The sequence below is a fragment of the Sturnus vulgaris genome, chromosome Z, assembly GCF_052056855.1.
Source record: "Sturnus vulgaris isolate bStuVul1 chromosome Z, bStuVul1.hap1, whole genome shotgun sequence".
NCBI classification, from domain to species: domain Eukaryota; kingdom Metazoa; phylum Chordata; class Aves; order Passeriformes; family Sturnidae; genus Sturnus; species Sturnus vulgaris.
Genome location: NC_142283.1, coordinates 34,557,770 through 34,574,778, shown reverse-complemented (window position 1 = coordinate 34,574,778; position 17,009 = coordinate 34,557,770). Strand labels below are relative to the sequence as shown.

Sequence of the window (17,009 nt, the reverse complement as noted above, 5' to 3'; positions counted from 1 at the left end):
AGGCAGTAGATTAGTAAAAGAAACTTTTTCTGAAAACAACTCTACCTCTAGGATAAACTGGAACAACTATAAAATTAACCTACTCCAGAATTTCAAAGCACAGCGATTAGAACACTTATTAAGGAAGTGCCATACAGGTTGCATTTCACTTCCCAAAAAAAATTATTTAGATTTTTACCAATACCTGCCCCTTTCCAGGAATGGCAAACCAAAAAGTTAGTTTACTATGACGTGCAATACTTGCATGCAATGTAAGACACACTAATGTTGAACTAAAGTTTATCAGCCTTTACAGACAATAAAGCTTAAGGTAAAACATCAACAGCCAGTCTCACAAGCCATACTCCTTTCTGTATGCCACAATTACAGTAGTGATCCAAGTGTCATTGAACATCAAATACCCAGTACTCTACTGACCCCAAGCAAGCTAATCTGCAAATGTGCCCAAAAAAATGCCGGGGAAACGCATGCACACAACTAGACAGCTTGCTATTTTGAGGATGCACCACTGAACAAAAAGTTCCAATCTGTAAAAGCTTCAATTCCCAATTCCAAAACTGGAAAATATAGCTACTGTGAAGGAAAAAAAAAAAAAAAAACCAAAAAACTTTGAACATTTAGCTAGGCTCTAATCTCTGAAGTCAGAAGAAACAAGACATCCTACCTTATCTAGAACTTGGCAAAACCATTGCTGTTATTTATTAACTGAGGGTGTCAATTTGGGAAATCACAAACATTTTGAACAGCAAAGGAATACAAACAAACAAAAAAAACCCCAATACTAAAGACAAATTTCTCTAACTGTCATAAAGATTGTATGGAGAAAAATATAAATCTTATTATGTTAGAGGCAGTTCAAAAACTAACTCTGAAAACGGACTGCTATATCTACAAACCAATACATCTTTGTGTAGTAGAAGCAATATATAAAAACGCTGCAATGCATATGCATCTTGTGAATGAAACATTCACATTAATCTCACCTTGTCACTGTCATCAGCACAAATGTGATCTTGATGGATTGAGTGGCATTGAAATGGTGTACCAATACTACCTGGAAAACAAGGAGGGAAGGGAGAAAAAAATAACTAAAATGATAACCCAATTTCTGTGAACACTAAAGATAAACATAAATTTAGCAAACTTTCTTTTCTCCAAGATTTAGTTGCCAAACAGCTAGGTTTGATAACAAAATAAGCATCAGAAAGACATTTCACAAGTGTGCTAATGTCTTCACTTGTATTTTTTAAGACTTTTTAACAGTATAAAATTATAGCTAGTTAATCAATTCAAAACAAACAAATGCAGTAAAGTACATATGCAAATACACAAATAAGGAGAAGCTATGCAATTCAAGTTTATATACTGTATTACAGAACATTTTCAGCACCCTGGGTAACCACAAACCAGCTGTCTCATTCCACCAATGCATTAAGAATAAAAAAGGAAAATTACAAGGTCAAAGTTTTAATTGTGTCCAGTTTTCTTGTAATGAGATTTCTGCCTGCTTAATGTTTCTATACAAGTTTCTTTATGCCTAGGAACAAAAGGGACAGTACACCCCTACAAAGGCTTACCCAGTCCTAAGACTTCTGTCCAAAGAATATACGAAAATATTTTACAAAGCTTCTTTCTGACTTATCACTTCAGAAAAAATATTATTTTTTCATAGGAGTCATTGTACTGGCTTTAAAGCAGAAGAGCATGATCATATTATGTATTTTTTGTAGGAAGGGAAGGCAAAGAAGAAATCACTATGCAGTTAAAGTTTCAAGGTGAAAAGGGAAAAAAAAATCAGTTTTAAAACTATTCAAAATATGCAGTGCTCTCCTCCCACTTGATTTAGAATTATGCAAACTACAAGTGTTTCACTACAAACACTCCACCTGTTTTCTTGAAACTGGAATCAATTCAAGCTCAAAAGCAAGCTATAAAACCCAAAAGAACATCCTGTTAAAAGTAAGGCTTGATATCTTTCTGCCCATTACCCCAGAGAAAGAACTGATGTAAAATACAACCTCTTGAATTTCTTTAAAATAAGAAAATAGGCAACAAAAATAATTAAGTTTAGCCAAATTACAGCAAATATATATAAACTTCTTTCAGGCATCTATGCATGTGGATAATGAAAGGAATTTCCAGAGGTGAGATTTCTAAAACTTACTCCCTAACAAATTAAAACTCATAAATGTGGACTTTGCATTATAGGGTACATTATATGCTTTATAGATAGGCTTTTCACAAACAGTGGTTGCACGCACCATCACAATGTTAAGCTAACTTTGTTCTAGCTATAACAGACACCAGCACTAGCAACACAGCTCCAATAGCATAGCTTCCAGTTAGTAAATGCAACATAAGACACCTGGGCAACTCATCAATTTTCCTGATGCCAAACCTTCAATTCTAACAATATCCACATTAGAGAGGAAAAAAAAAAAATCTAGCGCACAGTTAGCAGAGAATATGGCAATGTTTTCCTTTAAATTTTTTCTCTCTTAACAGGATTATTCATGGCCTTTATGACATATTTGTTTCATTGGCAGGCAACTAATACCCTACAATACAATAGCAAGATATAAGACACAATTCCCAGCTGCAAGAAGTGAAGGCAATACACACATCCTGGTTGCTTTGCACCAGTGAGCTGGCTGACCTCACCAACAGCCTCACCAAAAGCTGCCTTTGGAAAAGAGTTTACACCAAAGACAGCATTGATAATGCAGTCCCTTGAATGAGGCCAGCAGAGGTAATATCTGAAGATATGACACAGCAGTCATGACAGTGCAATCTATAATGAGTTACATGGTCAGGAAATCCTGTAGGACTTTTCTGATCTTAAAAATATTTATATATATTATATATATACACACATACACACGTAAAATATAAAAGCAGTTTTTAATAACTAAGTTCTTAGGTTTTTAAAGCATTTTCTTTCTGACAGATTGCACTGAGACAAACCTGAAGACAGGTTAATCACCTTTTACCCACCTGCAAGTAAGATCAGAGTTAGAATCTCAAAAGACGGCCTCAGCAGCTCTCTAGCCTGTGTCAAAGACTTTTCAGTTGTTTAACCGTTAAAGATGCCAGAGGACTGAATGGAACGAAAGTCAATTTGCATTGCACTGACTGCAGGGAGTAGATACAAACTCAGTTAAACTACTATCTTATCCCCAAATTTACAGGGAATGCAGACCAACTTAAGACTAACTACACTCCAGGGCTAGCATATCAGAAGGCTACTACAGTCAAAGCTTTAATTCTGACTGAAGAACTATATTTGCAAAGGTGACAGAGTGGGGAAAATGCCATCAAGACTCCTACATATGGGGCAGAATGTGGCAAGTGGGCCACTGCTCACAGGACCTTCCCAAATGCACTTCCTTGATACTTCAGAAGATGCAACTGAGAGGTGTAACGCCCATAATTTTCTCAACCTTAATCCCAGCTTGAGCTTCCTCTCTCCCACAGTCAAAAGCAATTTCCACACTGTGCAAGTAACAGGGCACTTTGTGACAGTCAGCTGGTTTTGTCAGACTCACAGCTTCTACAATCTAAGTGACAAAAGAGTAGCTTCGATTTATGCTGAGACGCCACCAAAACGCAGCAGGCATACGTGAAACATCAGATCAGGCATCTCTTCACTATTACCAGTACCAGAGAGGGTGGAGGGTAATGACCTTCAATTGATGCACTATATGTATGTGCATGTATATACATATATATGTATATAAAAAACCTCTTTAAACACAGTTAAATTCTTTTGCACACCCTTCTTCAAATAAAGTGAGATACCCAGGTTAGTATTATGACTTGCACTCCAGGAAAAATATCAATTCTTTTGGAACAGGCAAGAAAGTGTGCTGTGCTCCCCAGCTACCACAGGAAAGGGATTGTTTTTCTTCAAAACCCACACATAAAACTGAACAGCATAAAGAATCTTCAGAATTTCATGGGTTCTGTCTAACTTCTGCATTGTAATAAAAAGCATCAGGTTTGAAAGGCCTGCTTCATGCTTGCCAATTTAAATCATCCAAACACATACAATGCTAGTCCAAAGGAAAAAGAAGTATGAATTCAAACCTTTTAGTTCAGTAACTTCAGAGCTACTGGAAGTACCTCATTGCTTAAATGAATGACACTGATTAATACATTCACTGATTCTCCACCACCAGTATCATTAGGAAATAATTTGTGTATGACACCTGCACTATTAAAGCTACTTTATCTGGAGTGAAGCTGTTGAGTCTTACTAGCTTGCATGAATCAGCCAGGTTCTGGGCTAAGTGTTTGATTTCCAAACTAGAGTTTGGAAAGTAGGAAATGGAAACAAAGTCTGAATTGGATCAAGTCTAGACTTTTTAATTAAGAGTCCCTTTAAAAAACCTGTGAGTCGAATGGAGTATATACATCCATGGTGAGATACAGCCATGGATGGCTAGTCTACTTGAAAAGATACAAGGCAAGGGAGGTTAAATTATCTGTGATCTAGGAACCTCAACTTCCAGCAAAATAATACAAACCACTCCTGCAGATTATTATGCTAGCCAAGAATTTTCCGCTACCTGCGGCACATTATTTAGATATTAGATGCTCCTTCTAATTCAAGAACCTTTCAAACTGCAGTTAAGAAGTCACTTAATGGGTAAACAGAATGCTTTACTATTACAACAGAAAAGTTAGAGGTGAGTTCAGTAAAAGACGCAGACGCAGCTACTCAGGCTGGTTAAGTAAGAGCAAAGCTGCAAACAAATTAAGTGCATACATATATATATATATATATATATATACACCTTCAAACTTTTTTCCTATGTGTGCAAATCAAGCCACAAAGAAGAAACATGATATATTGTATGCTAGCTGCATACAATGCATACTAGGATTCCCATTCTTCCCTTCTTTCTTCCACTCCTTTTTTAATAAATGCCAACAAATTGAAATTCCCATGGATTTATATCCACTTAGACTGTTGAAAGAATTTATTGCGCTCTAGGAAGAACTAATATTTTTCAGTTGCGTGGTATGGGACACAACACTGGTAATTTAAAGCAACTCCTCAGCATGGAATATACCTATCTGAGACACTGATAAAACTCTGGAACACATTCCAGCCACGAAGCAGCCTAAATTCACTAGAGAAAGAAAAAAACAAAACTGAAAGTTCCTCCTGAACTTCTCTCCTTCCTTTCCTCCTGCTTCCTCTACTTGTCAAGAAGCAGTGCCTACTGTGCTGCACCCAGCACAGATTTGCTGGTGTTTTCTGAGTTCTGGTGTTTCCTTCTACATCGCGGCCCAGTCAACCTTTACTGACAAACCTGCCAGCCCCTTTTCCCCCCACAATGCTCAGCCAAGGAACGCTGTCCTCCATTCCATACACTCACTGAGATTTTATATATCTAGACTCATCAGGAAGCATGGTAACACTCTGCAAGAAAAGCTCCTCAGCTTTTCCTTTTTCTGCAGCTATCAGAGAAACACACAGCATGCTTACTAACCAGCAAGAAATGGGATGAAAATGACACAACTGAGAGCTCAACATGAAATCTGGCCCTACATTAATTGCATATAAGTTAAGTCTATCTTCCAGTAAAACTTCTGACTGAATGACACCTCTCCAGCACTTTTGAAGAATACGAGAGGAACCTAAAGGGAAAACTTTTCTTTTAAAACCTTGAAGCATGACGTATTTTAACAACACCAGAGCTTTAAAAAAAGAACAGACAAACCTCCTTTAGTACAGCAGAAAGCCTGAATATGAGGTAAGCCTCAGCTTCATAAACAAAACTTATCTGTAAATAAGAACTGAAGAAAGATCTTTTTACCTGAGGTTTCTGCTGTGTCTCTATAAGACTGCATCAACACTTTCACTTCAAGGACCATCTAATTTAAGTTTACAGGTACAAACTAGACAGCTTACCCCAGGAACTGTCCATAAAATGGCCCTCATAGCAGCCATCTGACTATAACCCCCATCTACTGTTTACTTTAGTGTTGAAAAATTTGTATTATTTTAAAGTAGGTATCAGTAGCTGGAATTGGTAGGATGCGAGCTGAACGTTAACTGAACTATAAGCCTATGTTGTGTAAATCAAAGAGGTATTGTAGTGAAACGTGAAGCAACAAATCTGAACATTAATAATAGTACAGACAAACCTAGCAACTAAAATATTATATTAAAATAAACAGCTATAGTAGACAGCTCATAGATTGTGATTTATGAACTTTAACAGCCATATTTCAAGATGGACTATAAAACCAACAGAAACTCCCACCAAAATCAACCTAAGACAGTGTGAAGATAACCACTTGGCAACCACTTGGTAACCAATGATGAACCGATGAAGAGCATGAAGACCCCAGACCCTAACACTGCTATTTGTCCAGACTCTCACATGAGAAATGGCCAATCAACCTACCTAATGGAGATGAGAACTGTCAAAAAATTCTTTAACACTGTTCTTGCAAACATGCTTATAATAATGGCCCCCTCACCTCATACAAGGAATTACTATGGCCTAGCTGTTGCCTTCTTTCTTCTCCACTAACTTTAGCAGCTACATGTTTTTTAATGAAGAATGAGAATAACTGCACTTCAGCTGGACTGGTAACCCACAGAGTCAACTGTATGGTTTCATCCCCTCCACAGCAGTCTGGGACAAAGAAAGACTGCTTTGGCAGCAACCCAACTTCACCTTGCACTGTCCAAATTCTGAAAAGATGTGCATATTTTTAAACTAAGCACATACCTGCAAAAAAATTCAGGTTACTTTCACACTATAAAGTGTCTGAAGGATTTGGCTTATCAGCAACATGCTTCCCCACATACCCTTAAGTTTTGCAGCTCAGGTCAGGTATCAAGTACAACATCAGAAGATTTTTTCCTCAACTAACAATGCAGCATTACTGAATAACCAAAAACTCAATAACCATGAAGTATTTTAAAATTTCTGTTTTCATATCTTTACAGTGCATATACAAAAGCAAGCCATGTTTTCCATAGAATAATAAATGACAGCTATTTGCTTTGCTCTGGAGATTGTTTTTTCCTGCTTATTCAAGGAGCTGTTCATAAGAAATCATCTGGTAAAAAAATTTACAGCATCAGTAAACCTTCAGGAAATCAGCTTAATGCAGGAATACTACTACACCCATAAACACAGTACGAGTATTTTATTAGTGCTCTTAACACTCAAAATGTCAAGACACAAACTGTATCTGAGGAGACTACACAGCCAAGCATCAACAAAATGTTAGCAGGGTGTTAAAGTCTGGTTCCCAGTATTAAGTCACAATTGGAGAAAAAGAACTACATAAACAAGTAAACTAAAAGCACTATTTGTGTCAAATAAGCTATTTAGACCACTCCCTCTCTGTTACCTTCGTATCCTCCCGTTTCTGATTAAACCCCGTTCATAAAAATCACATTGTTTCCAGCTGTCTGATGCAAGTGTCAAACATGGAAGACAGCCAATAAACCAGGACCAGGAAGTCATTTAAGAACTTCGCAACCAAAAAACCCGCATCAGATGACAGTTCGAGTCCCCTGAGAAAATTCACTACTTTTATTCAATAGGGAACCAGCTAATGTCAAAGAATCTTAGAACCATCTGGATTTTAAGGAACCTTTAAATACCATCTAGTCTATCTATCATTAGACCAGGTTGCTCAAAACACTGTTTAAGCTTGACTTTAATACTTTCTGTGATGGAAATGAGGGACTGCACTGACTCAGGAACAGGGCCTTGGACTTAGCCTTGTTAAACCCCATGAGGTTCACAAGGGTCCACTCAATGCCATCTAGTGATGGATGGCATCCCTTTCATCAAGCCTATCAACTGCAACACTCAGCATGGTGCCCTCCACAAACTTGCTGAGGCTCTGCTCAATAATTTTATGCCATTGATTAAGGTATAAAAATGAATTTGTCCAGTAGAGACCCTCAGAGACACCAGTTATTACTGGTTTTCACATGGATACTGAACAGTTGACTGTAACTCTTGGGACATGGGCAGCCAGCCAATGTCTTATCCATCAAACAGTACGTTCATCTGATCCTTCTCCCTCCAATTCAGCAACAACACTATGAGGGACCATGTCAAAGGCTTTGCAAAAGTCCAGGGAGATATCTCTAGCTCTTCCCTTGTCCACTGATGCAGTCAGGACTCCATCACAGAAGGCTGTGAGATTGGTCAGGTATTATTTGCCATTAGTGAAGTCCTGCTGGCCATCTCTAGGCACCTCCATGGCTTCCTTATGATTTGACATAACTACCAGTAGGATCTGTTTTATGATCTTGCTGGGCACAGAGGTGAGGCTGATTGGTCAGTTATTTTCAGGGCCCTTCTTTTTACCCTTTCAAAATGTGCATGTCCAAAAGAAAGCCAAAAGTGCCTGTGGGATTATTGATTTTAGATGCATTATTCTGAACCATCTCAACTGCTCTAAGGACATACAGAAGTAGCACCTAATATATAAGCCAGCTTTTGTGTGGGGAAGGGAACAATTTTCCAAAAACCGACTTAGTCGCACAACCAGTAGATGTTTCTTAAGGGGTGATCTACCTGTACAGTCTGCAGATAATTCCATGCTGCTGCAGACAAGACATACAGATTCAGAAGAGATTACTCCCATGGGCATGGCAGTCAGGTACTTGAACTAAGTGAACAACACAATCACCAGTTCCTCCCCCTATAAACAGTCATTCTCTTTAGATCTTCTCTCATGACAAAATCATTATGAGGTGATTTTCTGAAGAACTGACATAAGTTGCAACTTGAAATATACGACCTCTGCAGCTAAAGCACAAAAACATATTTCCGCCTAACTGCTGTACTACAGGACTCTTATAAGACCCACCTAACAAAGAATACTTGAGACACAAAGCTTGATGCTTTAAAACACAGAGATTAAACACAAGCAATGTTTTATTTTCCATTCTATTTGCCCCTGTGTACAGTAAGATTTACAGCTCTGACACTGGAGTTTATCTCTGGTACATAACAAAAATAATTCATAGCTTATTAACAAGCTAAAAACAAACTCCCTTTCTGCATTAAACTTCTGTAAGAGAAGGATGCTACTGCTAAGAAACTCTGAATAGCATCTCCAGTTTGTGGTGTCTGGTCCCTGTGGCTGCTTTGCTTAGTAGTTAGTCACAGTTTCCTTGCTGTTCCCTGAAGGCTGTTTCATCGAGATTGCTTCTGTGCAAGTGTAGTCTAGTGAAGGATGCACCATTCATATGCACATTTAATGCCATTTCAGAGAGAACGATGGCATTCATTTATACAGACAAAGAATGAGGTGGAACTCAACACAGAAAATAGTACCAAATGGCCAAAATATAGCAGTGCCTTTTCATAAGTAGCCTCTCCTCCAGGAAGTTCAGTATCTACTTTCAAAGAAGGAAACTTTTTGACTGTTCTTGTCATCTTTCAAAAGGAGGCTAACAGCAGTACCATAAGCCCAAAAGGCATCCAAATACAGTTACTATAAAGCACATGCAAACAGCTAGAAAAGGAGAGAAAACAGGTATTTCAATAACTCAAGGCTGACTTTTGCCGAAAGTAAATCAATTGTAGAACAAAGAACAAAATTGGCAAGCCACAAAGCATTTTTAAAAAGATAAAATCTTTTAATCTTGTCCTGGAATTCAGTTTTCATCAACTACTGTGTGGGAGCTGAAGCAAGAGATGCAAATACCAAGCACAACTACATTAAAGGCCCTGTATGAGCACAAAAGATCACACATACCTCCTCTACACTGTTCTATTTCCATTTTTATAGGAATTTGAATTACTGGTTTTGAAAATTCAGTTGCCTGGAATTTCTGAGCCTCCTGAATGTAAGTTATTTTTCAAAAGCTACCTGAAATTTCAAGCCATTTGTTTTTCTCTATTTGTAGCTACATTATTAAACTGATTTTCTTCTTCATCAAGTGATTTTCTTCTTCTTCATCTTCTCTTGAGAATCTCATTTAGTCTCTAAAAAATCAAAGACTGCTTATACAAACTTTCTGAATGCAATGAATAAAGGGCTTTCTATGGCTTACATTTATTGTTACCACATAAACCAGCCATCATCACCACAAAAAAACCCAAACAGGCATAGAAGCACAATTTTAACTCTAACCTTAGCTTGTTGCCCCCTTCCTGTTTCTTTAGGGTATCACTCATCAAATCTAGCATTAATTTGCACAAAGGCTGTGGTAATTGTTTGGTTGGGATTTTGGGTTTGATCAGGTTTTTCTAATAAAAGCCTTAAAGCTCCCATCCAACCTAGCCTAGAGAAGAGAATGCTTCAGTGCTAAAGATATTGCTGGTGCCAATTCCTATAGTCTTTCACACAGATAGGGAAGAACAATGAAGTCCAATGTCAGTGAAATCCCAGAAACAAAATTTTAAATGCACCTCAATTATTTATTCTTTTGTCTTCACTGCATATTCAACCTAACCATAAAGCAAAGGGTAATAAAGAGGCATTTCCTACTTAGAACTGACCTTGCAAATATCTGTTTGAAACAGAATCAATTCTGAAAGCATGGTTAAAAGTGAAAGATCAAGCCACCTCTAGGTAATTGTTTCAAACAAGAGAGAGACCAAGCTCTCTCTAAAGACAGCTTATTTGATAAAATGTGAAAACCTGAACACAATCAAAACTGCTCTAAGAGAGAATTCAAAGAAGTGAGAGTTAAGTAGCGCTCTGTTACTGTGTATGAGTTCACATCCCTCACCTCCCTGCTGCCCATTAAGTGCTTACAACTGCAACTTACATTAATAATCAGTAAGGAGTGACTTGCCCTAACAAAATGAAAAAGTTAATTTATATTTGACAGGCCATGAAATAACTTCCTCTCTTCCTGTCTTTCTTGGTTTTGTTCCAATTAGCAAGCATTTCTCCCAGTCTTGTTTCAAAGAAAACCAACAGTCAACGTTTTATGTCTTTTTTTCATACATGTAGAGTACAGGGCCATCAGCAGCCAGAGACACCACACCAACTTCTCAAAAACATCATAGAAAATGTTTAGTAATATTTCTGTACCCTGAACAAACCAAGCTATGATGATAACATAAAAGCTGCTTTGGAGGAAAGGAACAAAAGGTCCCACAGAACACCTCTTTTAACCCAGTGCTGCTTGTAGTAAGTTATAATACAGATTTCAATTCCACAATATCACAGTTTTCCTCCCTTTCTGGATGTATCCAGTCTCAAGCTGACAAGGCTTTTACAAAGAGAGAAACATTCTGAGGAACCTCAACTTGGTTTATCTCAAGCAGCAGTATCACTGTCATGAATAAGACAAAGCTTCTGAGAAAATAAGAAGAAAATTTGACATCTACGTATTATCAAATGCCAAATGTTTCTCTGAAAAAGCAGGTTCTAAGTCTTCGGAGTAACATTCAGTAAGTAAATTACATTAAGCTTGACAGAATAACAATTCTGTGCTAATTCTGTCAGGGGGAATTAATTACAACTCCTTTTTTTACTATGGCTTTTAAAGCCAAGATGCACTACCGTATTTGTCCGATCTTGGTATTCCTTTCCCAAGATGCCTAGGCATTTCCACAACTCCCAGTCCCTGTCATCACCCATATCCCACTTGCCCTTGTCCACATCCGCACTCCTCTATGCTCATTTTCAAAACTTTTTTCTTCTACACTGCCTATCCTGAGGAAGGATATCAATTGGTATACACTCCCCAAGTTCTGGTGCAAATGTGAGAGACGGTTATTACAGGTATAACCCACAGGTAAAACTACAAGTAATTCAGGAGCAATCAGGTACACAAAAAGCATCAGGTTTCTTTCTTTCAGTTTCCAGCCTTTCAGAAATCTGGTTTCTTTTTTGACGATTTTGAGTTTTAAAGGTTCCTTAATTTAAAAGGACATTCATAAGGAGAGTAAATCAGAACACTGGCAACAGGAGACCAAGTCTGTGCCAAGTTTCAAATCTGAAGAGCATATTAGGTAACTAGAATTTTTTTTAATGAAGAAGTACTCTGTGAAACTTATATTTAAAACCTTTGCTCCCTGTCCTGTTACTACAAGCCTTGGCAATAAATCCCTGTTCATCTTTTAAACCTCCTTCTGAAAGGTAAGGTCTTCCCATAGACTTTTCTCCTCCAGACTGAAAAACCTCAACTCTCAGGCTCTCCTCAAAGGAAAGGTGCTTCAGCCCTCTGACCGTTTTTGTGGCCCTCCTCTGGACCTGTTTTTTTCTTGGAAAGAGCACATGAACAAAATTAGCTCTGACTAACATGGTATTCTGAAATGACTGCAGGTAATATCCATCAGAAAGGTAATTCACCTTTCTGTCAAGTATCTATTCATGCAACACAAGCTGGATTGCACCCATCTGTCTATGTTAAATATCTGAAATCAAATGGCCTAATGTGACCAACATCAAAACTAACAGGATGGGTAATACCAAGGGTAAAGGTCAGCTCCCTTTGGCTCTCTAAAATATGCAGCACACAGGCAGTTTCTCATTAATTCACAGCATACAAAAAACGCACACAGAAAGATTCTTCCATCTGGAGGTCCACTGAGACTCAAACAGCCACACTGCCCCATTTTTTTGAACAGAACATTCTATTTGTCAGTATTTTTAAAAGGTAATATTACTGAGAAGTTCTCAGAAGAGCGTTTTTATTCCAAACCCTTTCAAAACAAAGGACCAAAAAAAAAAAAAAAAAAAAGAAAAAAAAGCAGAACAATGAAATGCCATAGTAATATACTGTCCAAGAAAAATCATGATGGACCAATATAAAAATTATATGCACAACTTTGATTACAATCCCTAATCCAAAGAAGAGTCTTTGAACATCAGAAACCAGTAGTAAAAATATGTAAGTTTAAATTAAGATACTGTATTTACCCTTAATCAAAGCTATTTTCAAATGTACTTGAAATTGAAACCTTAGTGTCTAGAACAAAAGCCAAAAATCAATAGAACATTTCAGAAAGTGAACATTAGTCCTGAACTTTTAGGATCAGTCAAGTCTCTGAAGGAAGTTCTTGGCCAATCAAATGAAGTCAGAGATGTTTAGGGTGTTCTTTTAAAAGTTAATGCCTTTCTCAAAGCCCCTTTATTTTCAGCGTACTGACAAAACACATCTGCCTTTCAAGACTCTTTTAACAAGCCTGTTGTCTAAACTTAATTTGTTTCTATTAAATAGAAGCCCATGATCAATTAAGAAATAAAAATTAATCTTATTAAGGAAAATAAAGTAAACCATAAAATTTTTCAAAAGCCTAAAACACAGAATATAAGAAGCCAATAAAACGTGCAGCTATATAAATTCCTTAAATGTGCTTGTAAGTTACTTCCTTTCCTCACAAAATTTAGCAAATAAGACTTCAAATGTTATGTTCAATAGGAAATATACTTATTGACTAGTAAGATTCCAGTTTTCTCTAGATGAATGCTCCAAAGTTAAACTGAAAACCATAAATCAAAGAAGTATCCTAACTGGGAATTTAAATTAATTAAAACCAACCTAACTCAGTTTCCCTGTGAAGGCTTTTTTGTGGTGGCCTATAGGTTTTGCTTCAGGATCTTTTCCCCCCATGTTAAAGATGAACAGAAAGCATGAACAACCTTTATGAATTCAAAAGAAGCAAGATGTAAGGCACACTAGTGTAAACATATGCTAAGAAAAACCAACAACAAAGTAAGGGACATCATATCTTGACTTACAGCAGCTTTTGTTTTCAAGGCATAAAGTTGCAAAACCTAAGTAGGTTGTTTCTTTAAAATGTAAAGCAACCTGCTAATTTGTTACTGAGGTTAGGTGGTTGCTGGAAGCACTACTAGAGATAAACAAAAGACTTTTGAATGGAACAATTATGAAACCACAATAGAAATTATTTTTAAATAACTACAGGATGATTATTTAAAATGGTCTTGTAAAAATGTTTGAACTGTTAATACTGTTAACTGTATCAAATATTTAACCCATAGATGCCTGACATTTGAGATGCCTTCCAATTACCAGCCTCCTCTCATACAGCTTTTTTATCCAACAGTACATATATTCATGGCCAGGCACCAGACATGTGCTGAGCCTTTCTTTGCTACTTCTTTGCTTTTTCTTTCTTTCAAAGTATGTGTGTAACTATACCTACCTGTTTGATAGTTTAAAAAATCCGTGAGTTGCCTCAACACAAGGCACAGTGGGACACAAATTTTAACTTTATTACTTTAGCATTAGCTTTGAGAGGCCAAGGCAACACATATAAATATGAAGATAATTTTTGAAAAAAATTATATACACTACTTTGTTTCAAAAGCAAACCTAGGTTAAAAAATTTTATGTATGAGACTGAGGCAGTTTTTCCGAGCAGAATATGCTTTTGCCAATATAAACTGCCTCAGAGCTGCAAGCCTGGTTTCCTAATCACACCAGTAAACTCATTCTAGCTAAACTCAGTCATACAACACCCCCACAACTCACTACGAAACGAAATATTGTTTATAGTCCTACTCCAGCTTTCTCTCCACAACCTACACTCTGAAGGCCACTTATGAGTACAAAAGGTTCACCTGCACTTCTCCAAAATGGTAGAAGCTAGCAAAAAAAACTAGAACTTGATGCAGAACTACCTACCATTATACAGTAAACATCTCCTGAATAGGCTTCTCTCAAAAACACCCTCTTTCAAAGTAATTCACAAATAGAGACTTCCTTTCAATCACCTGCTCAAATCACTGGGTCACTGCACAATGTCTTCAGCAAGAAGAAGTGAAAAGAATGAAGAACAATCAGAAATGTGAACACACTGAGACGGCAGGAGATGCAGCCCAGGAAGGCTAAGCTATGCTATCAGTCTCACTGGAATCAGTCGAGAGCACTCGCAGGCAAACTGAAGTTGCCAAAGTCACAGCTCTGTTTGTCCAGCTACAAAAAACTGTGTGTGTGCACGGTCTGTTTCTGTGCTTGTGTGTTTAGAGGGAAGCATTAAAATATATTCAAATGGGTATTGAAAAAAAAACCCTAATACGTTCTCAACATAAGCTTTACTGTTAGTTAACAGTAAAGACTGAAGTACAATTTTAACACTGTGTACATATAATGGAAACAAATTAGATCACATCATTAATTACCCAGCAATTTGTATACAAACAGAATATAGCTGCAGGAACTATAAACACCAGCCAAATCCACAAAACCTCTGCTTCTCAGAGTCTTTCAAATCAAAATGAAATTATGTTTTTTAATTAAAAAAGGAACAAAGATACCAAACAGTAGCATTTACTTGGGCTCTGGCCAGGAATGCCAAATTCTATTGCCTGCAGTATGTTTTCACTGCAAAGTGATAAATTCTTTCACGGGAGAGGTTATAGTATGAGCAGCAGTCTCTAATACAACCCTAATAATAGGAACAGCCTTTAACACATTCCATGAAACTGTTAATTTTATTTTAAAATTTGAAGTTGGTCACCAAACTCTCTTCCTTTTCTCAATCTCAAAAACAAACAAACAAACCAACAAAACAAACCAACAACTAAAAACCACCAAAATCCACAAACCAAAAACCCACAAATCAACACACAAGATTTTGACAAGAGAGGTACCAGTGTTTGCAATAGGCAGAAGATAGTCAGTGTGCTTATGCTTTCCACTTCCTTCCTGGCACAGCAGCCTCAGTCAAGGCAATACATCAATTTTTACCAGCTAAGTTACTTTCAAACTCACATAATCTCCAACTAGAAGGGGAGACTCACAGATAAATGAAGAACTGGGGAGTAGCAGTAGAAAGAATAAAGGACCCTGAGTGACAAGAACAAGAGGCACTTAAGCAGCAACACTACAGGCTTGAAGGGGCCCCTGTCTAAAGTGTACATGCAACACATGCAGCCTGAAAGCACAGAGGAGGAGGAACAAGAGCTCTGCATCCAGTCACCACACAACGTGACTGGAATAACTGAAATCTGGCAGGAATGACAGAGTTGTGATGGACAAACATGCTCTTCAGGAAATGCGGACAGAGAGGATGAACATAAAGGTCTAATTCCAAAGGACCAGTTTGGATATATGGAGCTCTTTTAGGGGACAACAGGTGGGTGAGGGTTTGTGGATCCACATCAGAAAAGACGTTAAGTAATGTGGCATCATGACAAAAGACTTTTTACAGACCTCCCACATAGATGGAGCACCCTAAACAACTTGAGGATTGCTTTTGATCACAATCTTGGTTCTCGTGAATTATTTTAATCTCCTTGACATGTCCTTGAAAAAATAATAGAGCAGGTGGGGATACACACTAAAAAGAATAGGATAGAATAGAATAAAAGAGAATTTCTCTAAAGAGTATCTCCTTAATATAGGTACTGGACAGGCTAACCTGGGCTTGTGTACAGCTAAGCACATCTGCAATTCGCTAGCTGAGAAGTACCTATTAAGGATACAAAAATGACTGTCAGCCTCAGTGGTAATGACCATGAGATAGGGGAATTCTAAACCCTGGGGGAGAGAGGAAGGTGAGCCATACAGTACAGACCATGGACTTTTGGAAAGCAAATCTGGGGATTGGTAGGTATGATCCCAATGAAAGCTGTAATGATAGGTAAAGGATCACAAGAAAACAAGTGGGTCAAACGTCATTCTCCAAGCACAGGAACAGTCCAGCCCAATACTCAGGAAATCAAGTACACATATCAGAAGACCAGCCCAGACAAAGAACTCATGATGGAGCTCCATTGCAAAAAGGCAATATACAAGAGGTGAAAGCAAGGTAAGGCTACAAAGGAAGAATTTAGATACATTGCCTGGGTATGCAGGAATGGCATCAGGAAAGGCAAAGCTCAGCTGCAAGTAAGACCTGCAAGCATCAGAAGGATTCCACGAAGAGTTCTACTGCTCCATGTAAAAGTCTGAACTCTGAAAACATGGGATAGTTGCTGAATGGAGTAGGTAATTTAGTGTACCCAGGAACAGATATGTGAGAAGTACACGCAGTCTTCTTTGCCTTTGTTTTTTACCTGCAAAGTACTCCTGTTCTTATAGA

At 37.6% G+C, this 17,009-nt stretch overlaps 1 protein-coding gene across 2 annotated transcripts in view; it reads right to left on the bottom strand.

Annotated features, from left to right (window-relative positions):
* The window catches only part of RNF38 (ring finger protein 38), a 104,683-nt gene that overhangs the window by 50,386 nt on the left and 37,288 nt on the right, over nt 1–17,009 (bottom strand). For both annotated transcript variants that reach the window (XM_088157183.1, XM_014887115.2), the window contains exon 2: nt 984–1,054. In XM_088157183.1, the coding sequence (XP_088013309.1) occupies nt 984–1,054 (71 nt within the window). The remainder of the gene's footprint in view (nt 1–983; nt 1,055–17,009) is intronic.